Raw genomic sequence first — 10,490 nt, 5'->3', positions numbered from 1 at the left:
AGCAGATCGGAAGTATGTCAGTTTTCTGACAGGAAGCGCGCTATCTCTTTTCCTTTACTTGCATTTCGACACATAGGTTTTTAGCTCAAATCTAAATTACAGGCTTTTTCCATAAATGCTTTACTGGTATATGATTACTCTAAGCCCTTAATAAAGTTTTATTTAAGTATATACTTCATTCGGAGTTCCAAAACAAGTCTCTTTTCATTTCGGTTTTCTTTTAATCCCAGAATCAAACAGTTATTTAGTTATTTATTTTTAACTACCTTTAAACATTGTTTACTTATTTTATAAGATTTGATGAATCCTATAAACGTAAATTTTGATTACGTTTAAGAATGTACTTGTGCAAGCTGTGCTAAAAATAACCATGTTTTCCAAATTTATTATAGAAAATTCTTCAAAAATATTCGGTCAGAAGGGAATTCCATATTAAACTTTACTTTTGTTTAATATCTGATTTATCAATAATCTTAGCATCACTTGATTTATCTGTTATTGTTTTTGAATTAAGCACAAAGCTACACAATGGGCTATGTGTGCTCTGCCCACCACGGGTATCGAAACCCGCTTTTTAGCGTTGTAAGTCCTCAGACATACTGCTGAGCCACTGGGAAGCCAGTTGATTTATCAATAATTTTAATCTCACGTCCGCCCTGCACTTTACTTGCAAAATGGCGAGCGTTGGCCTTCTGGTTAAAGTTTGGGATAACAGAGCTACTAAACCGAATTTGAATCTGTATCACGACATAAAATACTCCCCACACAATTCAAATTGTGGATGCGTCATGAAAGTGATGATGTTACTACCTGTGATGAGTGGTTTTATACACCATTATACTATTGTCGTAAAATTGTCGTGCATTAACTTATAATTAGGTAAGTCTGTTTGTCTGTTGCTATATATAAAGTAACCAAAGTTATTGAAACACGTTGGGTTTAAGCCTCCAAAATATGTTTCACAGATCTTTAAAGAACCCGTTTATACTGCACAGGTATATGTGTATATTTTATTTCTAGCTGAATTGATTTCGTACTTTTGTTTCACCAAATGTTAATAATTCTGACGTAAAATCACCAATGTAGCTGCTTACACAAAATAACATCACTCCCCACTACTACATTCTAACAATCCACAACTCTCCCAAACACTATATTTTAAGTCCACAACTCTTCCCTAACACTATATTGTAACAATCCACGATTCTCCCACACACTATATTTTAAGCCCACAACTCTTCCCTAACACTATATTGTAACAATCCACAGCTGTCCCTAACACTATATTGTAACAACCCAGAACTCTCCCAAACACTATATTGTAACAATCCACAGCTGTTCTTAACGCTATATTGTAACAATCCACAGCTGTCCCTAACACTATATTGTAACAATCCACGACTCTCTCAAACACTATATTGTAACAACCCACAACTCTCCCAAACACTATATTGTAACAATCCACAGCTGTCCCTAACACTATATTGTAACAATCCACGACTCTCCCAAACACTATATTGTAACAACCCACAACTCTCCCAAACACTATATTGTAACAATCCACAGCTGTCCCTAACGCTATATTGTAACAATCCACAGCTGTTCCTAGCACTATATTGTAATAATCCACAACTCTCTCTAACACTATATTTTAAGAACTCAATACTACATTTTACCAATCCACAGCTCTCCGTAACACTATATTGTAGCTCCCAGCTGGTACAGTAGTAAGTCTACAGATTCACAACGCTAGAATCAGGGGTTTCATTCCCCTCGATGGACTCAGCAGATAGACCGATGCGGCCTTGCTATAAGAAAACACACAAGCACACACACACTATATTGTAAAATTCCACAGCTGTCCCTAACACTATATTGTAAAATTCCACAGCTCTTATTAACATTATATTTTAACAATCCATAGCTCTCCTTAATACTATATTGTGACAATTCACATCTCTCCCTAACACTACACTTTAACACTCCACAACTCTTCTTAACGCTATATTTTAACAATCCACCGCTTTCCCTAACACAATATTGTAGCTCCCAGCAGGTACAGTGGCAAGTCTACGTGTTTACAACGCTAAAATTAGGGGTTTCATCCCCCTCGGTCGACTCAGCAGATAGACCAATGCGGCCTTGCTATAAGAAAACACACAACCACACACACCATATTTTAACGATCCACGTCACTCCCGAATACTATATTGCAACAATTCACAGCTGTCCCTAACACTATATTGCAACAATTCACAGCTCTCTTATTGTCGCAAGTTGACTTGAAGAATATGATAGATATTTCTATGTTCAGCGGTAGTTTGTTTTTGTATACAAAACCAAGTTCATCAGGGGTAAGAAAATGTGTCAAAATGTTCGACTTGGAGCTTTAGGAGCTCAGTGAATTTGAAATTTCATTTTAAAAGAAACTAGTTGCAGAAATTCATGTAATATTATTTTGTGAATTTAATGGTATGAACAAAGAAAAATACTACCCTGTGGTTGTATTAGCTTAAGATATTTAAAGCATAGTTAGAGCGGAATTGTTTTGACATGCTTTTATTTTATGAGACGGTGCCCAATGACAGTGTGGTATTTGTCAGACACAGCAATGTAGTCATTGATTTGTTTGGTTTGTTTGTTTTGAATTTCGCGCAAAGCCACACGAGGACTACATGCGCTAGCCGTCCCTAATTTAGCAGTGTAAGACTATAGGGAAAGCAGCTAGTCATTACCACCCACCGCCAACTTTTGGGCTACTCTTTTAACAACGAATAGTCAGATTGAATGTTACATTATAACGCCCCTACGGCTGAGAGAACGAGCATGTTTGGTGTGACGCGAACTCGAATTCGCGACCCTCGGATTACGAGTCAAATGTCTTAACCACCTGGCCATGCCGGGCCGTAGTCATTGAACGCCCTGTATCTGTGAGGCTATACAAAACAACTGTTTGCTTTAATTATAAACTCACTACGTATGTGTTTACGAAACATGATAAGATTTTACTAAACATTACAAGCCTTTTGTAAAATAATATATATATATATTTTGTAAAAAAATTCTCTCTAACACTACTTTCCAACGCCTTTCCTGGTAACTCAGAATAGAATTACGTGTTTTGATCTTAAAGTTTTCATACGTCATATAGCATCCAAGGGTCGCGGATTACTTTATAACATCTCCACGGCTGAAAGGGCGAGCATGTTTGATGTGACGGCGATAAAGTGAAGGTCAATACCACTATTCGTTGGTAAAAGAGTAGCCCAAGAGTAGGCGGTGGGTGGTGATGACTAGCTGCCTTCTCCCTAGTCTTACACTGCTAAATTATGGACAACTAGCGCAGATAGTTCTCGTGTAGCTTTGCGTGAAATTATTTGTTTTAGGGGGAGAGCCATTTTGTGCTATCTTTTATGTCCACTGTGGGAAATAGAATTCCGGATTTTAGCGTTGTAAGTTTATATATTTGCTACTGTCCCGCTGGGGAACCATAACGGCAATCCACTTGCTGTTTCATTTAAACAGTAAATGATCTTCAGAAAACAATTTTATCATTTCTTGTAAATATGGATCTCGAGAAAAAGGTAACGCATTTTAAACATGTAAAATATCTTATTCGTAAATAATTATTAAATTTAGTTATGTGCGCAATATTAAAGCTCTTATATCAAGTACTGTAGTAAACAGGACATCTACCACAACTGTAACATCACAGCATATGAGCCTCAGATGATAATTAGAAATATGTAAACAAGCAGTGGCGGATTTAAGGATGTGTGGGTCCAAGAAATAATTACTTTCTTTTGTGAACCCTATTTCTTAAGTCATTTTACATGGAATAAAATTATCAGTGGGATCTCAACTAAGATCATGAGCCCTGGGTCTAAACCCCTTCTAGCCCCTGCCTATATATGACACTGTATACAAGCGAAAACCAAACCAAGCCACTTTTGCTTACTTAAACATTTATCAGGTTGCCTGATGTTTTTGCATAGTATATATAATTAAAAGGCATTTTATCTGTGTTATAGATGAGGAAATTAAAAAATAAGAACGTGAGCTTTTTGTGATCGGTGTTCTTTAACTCGGTTTTAATTAATTTTATTCAACAGAAACTTTATATTGGAAGAAACCTTAACCTTCGAGAACGTTACAGCTTAGTTTAAGTATTCGCACATTTCTTAATCTTAATTAAACTTGCATTAATTATTTATTGCCTTTGTTTATCTCACGTTCAATGTAACTTACAAGGGGGAGCACATTGAATTATTTAAAGAAGCTACTATAGGTCTTCCACGTCGTTTAACAATTCAGCATATTCATTAGATAAGCTGCCTTTGTATTTTTTAGTTTTTTTCTACAGTGCTGTGCAAAATTTTAGAACAAGAGAATACTTTATCAATCTTTCCTTTTTATGGGGCTAATTCTTCCACGCCGTTACTAAATGTAAACTTCAGCATTATAGTAATGCTTCACTGATCCCTGTTGACAACTGAAAGAGTCAGGGTGAGAACACTTATCATTATTTAGAATTCCAGCATACTTGTACCAAGAGTATGTAATAAGGGTTCTAGTTGAATGAAGTACAGTGAAGTATGTAATGCTGGAGTCATTCAAATGGTGTAATATGTCTCAAAGATACTCGTTTTCAACCCAATTGAGAAAATCTGGGATATGGTAGATAAAAACTTTGCAAAACGTTGCTTCCAAAGAAACCTTATTGAAGTGTATCAGAGACATTTGGAGTAAATTTTCTGAAGAACACTTTGATTAAATATGTTGCAACAATGCAGATGATGAAGCAATAGAGAGACGCAAAAAACATTAACTGTTTGCTGAACTCAAACACTTTCACTGAGTTATGTGAAGATTAATACAATTTTGATGTTTTATTTGTGATTTATCTTCCGTTGTTCTTTGAAAGTAACATGAAATCTAATTCTTGACTATTCCTAACATTTTTTTCACATTACTGTGTGTAAAATTTTATTTTAGTTTGTAATAAAAGTTATTTCTTTCTGTACAACAAATTTGATCACAGTTCAGTGTAAAACTTCTCTTTGAATTTCAATTAGTGGGTTTTAACTGACTACTCTGAGGTAAATTTTGAAGGTGTGTGTTGTATTTGTTGTTTGTAATTAAGCAGAAAGCTACACAACGGACTATCTGTGCTCTGCCACTGGGGCCCGGCATGGCCAAGCGCGTTAAGGCGTGCGACTTGTAATCTGAGGGTCGTGGGTTCGCATCCCCGTCGCGCCAAACATGCTCGCCCTTTCAGCCGTGGTGGCGTTATAACGTGACGATCAATCCCACTATTCGTTGGTAAAAGAGTAGCCAAAGAGTTGGCGGGGGGGGTGATGACTAGCTGCCTTCCGTCTAATCTTACACTGCTAAATTATGGACGGCTAGCACAGATAGCCCTCGAGTAGCTTTGTGGGAAATTCAAAAACAAATCTGCCATTGGAGGACTTCAAGGTGGAAAAGACCGTACACGAACAGATTTAGAGGCTTTCGCACTTAAATATACTTACAATTTTGATATTCACGAACTTAACAAAATAACATTCGATTAATGTTCAAATTAATTTTCATGAATTATTGGTAATGTATTTAAATCTTTTTGAAACATATATTAACCTTTATTAGTCAACTTGTGTGTATTTTAATTATAATAGTTTTTAAACAATTTAGGTATTACAAAATTATTTAGTTTAGGTTTTCAAGGCTAAAGAGGGCGCACTTACTGCACAAATGTATAGGACTCAAAATACACTAAAAGCAAATTCTAAATGGATTACTAATTATTATACCTAATTAAACGGTAATGGTGTTTTAATTGAAATTGCACATTTTTCATGTAAATATGTTTAGAAGTTATCACTGATATCTGAACTGTTAGATTGCAAGTTTAACGTATGATAAATTAAATAATCAGCATTTTTTACTTTTGTTACTTTTAATTTTAGGTTTAGGCACCTCCATAAGAACGTTTCTTAATCCAAGATTGAATTTTGTAGTTATACTGAAGCACTAATTTCAGTGGTTGGTTGGTGTACTACTGCTAGTAGCGGGTCTCTTGTAATGTTTCAGTGGAAACTGAGGTATGAGGTAGAGCATGTATAACATGATTATGTCAGAAGAAATAAATTGATTTAAGTCGTGGTTCATTTCTTTATACTTAAAGTTAGAATGTAAAAGTGGCAAACATTGTCTTTCTACATTTAGATTTTAACGATGTAATGAACATTTGGTACCATTAATATAGTAATGGCGTGTTTCTTGGGACGTGAAACTGCATTCTTTTACGACTTGCACTTGTATAGAGTTGGTAGTACGTATGGATGCCAAGTGTCAGGGGGGGGGACAAGATCTGAAAAAGACTGGGCATATTGTTCATATTATTTTTCAACTTTTGTGTACAACAAACTTGTCTTGGCTCAGTTACAAAATACAGTTCTGTAAAGTGTTATATTTGGTATATTTTAACCATTTTACTAAAAATTTAGATAAATTTAAGATTTTTTCATTTATTGAGCATCCTCTTAACATTTTATTTTTACCACCTCAAAATAAAAAATCTTGTTTGTCACTTGTAAGTTGTTTTCTTTGCTACAATTATTTCAGCTTTATCGTGGTATATTCCATTATATTTTATACTTTATCATTGAGTACTTAATTTATTAATGCCATTAGAGAGGTCAATAAACATTCTTATTAACAAGTTGCCAAACAGTAAATTTAGAGTTTTTAATCATGATATGTTTTCATCACAAGACATTTTAAATTTATAACACAAGAATTCTGTGAGAATTATGATGTAAAACTTCAAGTAATTGTACCTGAAATAATAGATACTTATTTGTAAATAGGTCTAATAATCTATATAAAAAATGTTAATGTTATACTTGTATAACCGAGATATTAAAAAGTAACTTGAAGAGCCAGCTTGCTGTGGGACATTAGTAAATAATGGAACTTGTTTTACATTACTGGAATTTTTATACTTTAAAAATACACTATTTATACAAATTAAAATGTGTAAACATATATGCAGTAAGAATGGGTTTTGTGTTATTTTTAAGTCAAGCTAAATATTATAGCGTATTAAAAATTATATGTATGTGCAACGGTAAGTTACTGTAATTTGTAACAGGTGTTTTTTTTGGTTTTTTTCAGTGCTCATGTATATTTTTTGTATTAGAATACATCTAGTGTGCATTTTGAAATGGTGTAAATGTTTAAAAATGCTTAGAATTGGGTATCTAAGATCAGTGAATAACTATTTTTAAATTAGTTGTGAAATAAAAATAACTTGAATTTTTAAATTTGAGGCTTAAGATTGGAAATCACTAAAATACATAAATAAGCATGGAATAATTCCATCATTTCACATTATACTGACAGCCTATATTAGGCCTAATTACATTTTAAATTACCTTTGTGTAGTGCAAACTGTCTGTGTTTTTTACACCAAACAAAAAGCCTGGATATGAGATTTTATGAATTATTTCTAACTTACGCAATTCTAGTTGCATAGTTCACAAAGGTAAGTAATGTTCAGTTTAGTAATAATATTCCTGAAAAAAATATTTTTACAGAATTAGGCCTAAAATATAGACTGTGTGTGTGTATATATAATGTACTTGAAAACAAGGTGTGATTTCTATTTTAGAGTATAACTATATTTTCAGTAGGAAAATAAACTAAATGAATAGGCTTAGGAATGAAAAACCATGTACAATAGGATTTCCAAGGATAGGAATTCATGGAGATATAGAATTGAAACATTTCTTTACAAATAATAATTAACTTCAAAGATGTTTGTTTTTTTCAAGATTTCAGGTAATATGATGCATTTATTTTCATCTGTTGTTTTTTTAATCCAAGACTGTTGTAATGCTATGCAAATTTTTCTAACTGTTAAACAATGCTATTTTGTGTAGCAGTTACTGTTAAGTAGTTTCAAACAAGTTAGCCCCCAATTTAAAAAAAAAATGTTTATTTATAAAGAATACTTACAAGTGTGTTTGGGTTAAGAAAAGTTTTCATTTTACAGTATGTTGACAACACTGCATCTTTTTTTTTTCAAAATATCAGGTCCTCCAGTGACAAAGTGGTATGTCTGCAGATTTACACTGCTAAAAACCAAGTTTTGATACCCATGGTGGGCAGAGCACAGATAGCCCATTGTGTAGTTTTGTGCTTGATTTTAAAACAAACAAATCAAAAAGTCAGTTTCCACACTAAGTTGCAAACACATTGTTGTTTCTACCTCTAAAGAATCTAAATTTAGATTCCTAATATGGGGCCATTTTACAAGTGAAATCAAAATGTATTGTTATTTATTTTGAGCAATTGCTTGTTCAAAAGCCTGTGTTTAAATACAGATTTTCTGAACAGTTAATTACACTGTAATCTAGGGTGATTATTTGTCATGATTGTCATAACTGTTAAAACCTTGTATCAGATGATACCATAGCTGAAAATATTTTGTTTTACAGAGATTGCATCAATTTTTAAGAAACATGTTTTCAAGTAGTACACAATGCAAGTATTGGCTGTTTACCAGTGAACAGCAACTGGCAAAGTTAAGAGATGAAGCAAATAAACGATTCATTGATGCTCATAGGAGAGGTACAAAGGTGAGATTCTTTGACTAACATGATTCAGTGAAATTTCTGAAATCAAAACTAATCTCAGTGTTTTAAAGTACATGTAGTTTTACTTCCTAACGGAGGAGGTTCTTTATCAGCTGGTTGCACTATAGAATGTTTATTTTTGTCACTTGTTATTCTGTAAATTTTGAAGTCATTTTTATATAACACAAATGATTTTATCAAATGTTTTTACTTGGTTTGTGAAAAAATTTTGAATATTGCTTTGTTAATTTGGTCAAATACTTTCAAAACAGAATTTGTAAATTAATATGTAGAGTTTTGAGAAACTAAGTGATACTAACATTGAAATTTACCAAATTTTGGATTGTGAAACATTTCAGTATTTTTGAACAAACAGAAAATTTTGCTTACAATTGGAAATGAAGGGAGTTTTTTAAAAAAATAAATATTTGAATAATACATTCCTATTATAACTTTTTTTAGTAATTATAAACAAGTAATACTTTCATCATAAAAGGCAGTTTCTCTCATCTACACAATGCTTTTATAGAATTTAAATTTGGTTTACTTTCTGATATTTCTTGAAACATGAGAAATTCTCTTTATTTTGTTATTAACTTACACTAATCACAAACAGTTTCAAACAATGTTTAATATACATATAAATGTAGTTAGCTAAGCCTAATGATATTGTTAACAAATATCCACCCACGTGTTTGCTATGCGTGGCAACCAGTGAAGGGGAGGAGAGGATCCTGGTGGTTGAGGGGTCCAAACCAAACATGCCATTTTGGCCTTGAACTCCTGTAGACAGGCAGCCTTGAGGTAACCCCCATTTGATCATTTGGCTGGTCCACTTGGGTTAGGGTCAGCCAAGTACCACTGTTGGATGTTCTCAATAGATGTTGTGGACATTATATCTGATGCTGGTGTTTGGGTATAGTGCTCACAAAACCCTGGCATTGCTGCAGTGTCCTTGTTTGACATTTTAGTGCACCCCTCGTAGGGCTCCATGGTGGGTTGGGTCAGGGGGCACTGAAAATTCTTTTTTTATTATGGATTCTCCAAGTAAAAACTTAAAATAGTGAAAAAACAGTCCATAGGTGAATGACCATGTCTTGAAGATTCTGAGTAGCAATGTTCAACATCTGTAACACCTGTTGTACCTCATTTTCTTATCCTACATTCTCTTTGAGACAAACCTTTAGGGCAAATGTCATTCCAAACCCTCTCAGATGTTTCCAGTGTCAGCAGTTCAGTCACTTGAAGACATCATGTCGTGGTTCCTTGACTTGTGCTCATTGTGGTGGCAAGGACCACAATGCCTATGATTGTGAAATGGACCATAATTGCATCAGTTCCAATGGCTCTCACCCATCCTACTTTTGTTTTTTCCCTAAATGGTTGGAAGAAAAAGAGGTGCAGCATTTGAAAATGATTTATAACATTACTTATCCTGAGGCTCGAATGTTGCTGTCCATCACCTCATCTCAGATGTATGATGCTGCACTTATTCCACAACTACAGTAGGAGTGAAGATAGATCTCTCTGTGCCTCCAAAAAAATCGTTCTCAAAACAAATGAAGTCTTTGGACCTCCATGGTTAAAAAAGTAGATGAATCAACATCAACACCCATCTCTCTCTCCCTTACATACATTCCAAACAAATCCCTTGATACACTTCCTTTGGTTCCAGGTACAGGCATTTCCTCGAATACATCTTCTTCTCCCACCTCAAGATACAAAGTGATCACTCGTTCACGTCCTCAGTCACTGGAATCCTCTTCCAACAGCAAAGACCTGCCCAATCGACCCAGGGCAGGATCCATGGAGGTTGATAGACCTCCCTTGAGTAGAGACAGTAAAGAAAAA

The 10,490-nt window shown here is 34.1% G+C and overlaps 1 protein-coding gene across 7 annotated transcripts in view; it reads left to right on the top strand.

Annotated features, from left to right (window-relative positions):
* The first annotated feature begins 686 nt into the window (after positions 1-686).
* Positions 687-10,490, top strand: part of CycH (cyclin H) — a 36,036-nt gene continuing 26,232 nt past the window's right edge. For 3 of the 7 annotated variants that reach the window (XM_076482203.1, XM_076482198.1, XM_076482204.1), the window contains exons 1-2: positions 5,712-5,821; positions 8,502-8,642. In XM_076482203.1, coding sequence (XP_076338318.1) covers positions 8,526-8,642 — 117 coding nt within the window. In that variant the 5' untranslated portion in view covers positions 5,712-5,821; positions 8,502-8,525. Of the gene's footprint in view, positions 880-5,711; positions 5,822-5,966; positions 6,102-7,446; positions 7,547-8,501; positions 8,643-10,490 lie in introns of those variants that run through there. The other 4 variants (XM_076482200.1, XM_076482201.1, XM_076482199.1 and 1 more) reach the window with 4 other exon arrangements.

Source organism: Tachypleus tridentatus, chromosome 13 (assembly GCF_004210375.1).
Source record: "Tachypleus tridentatus isolate NWPU-2018 chromosome 13, ASM421037v1, whole genome shotgun sequence".
NCBI lineage: Eukaryota > Metazoa > Arthropoda > Merostomata > Xiphosura > Limulidae > Tachypleus > Tachypleus tridentatus.
The sequence above is the reverse complement of the archived record's forward strand: the minus strand, read 5'-3'. Positions and strand labels throughout refer to the sequence as shown.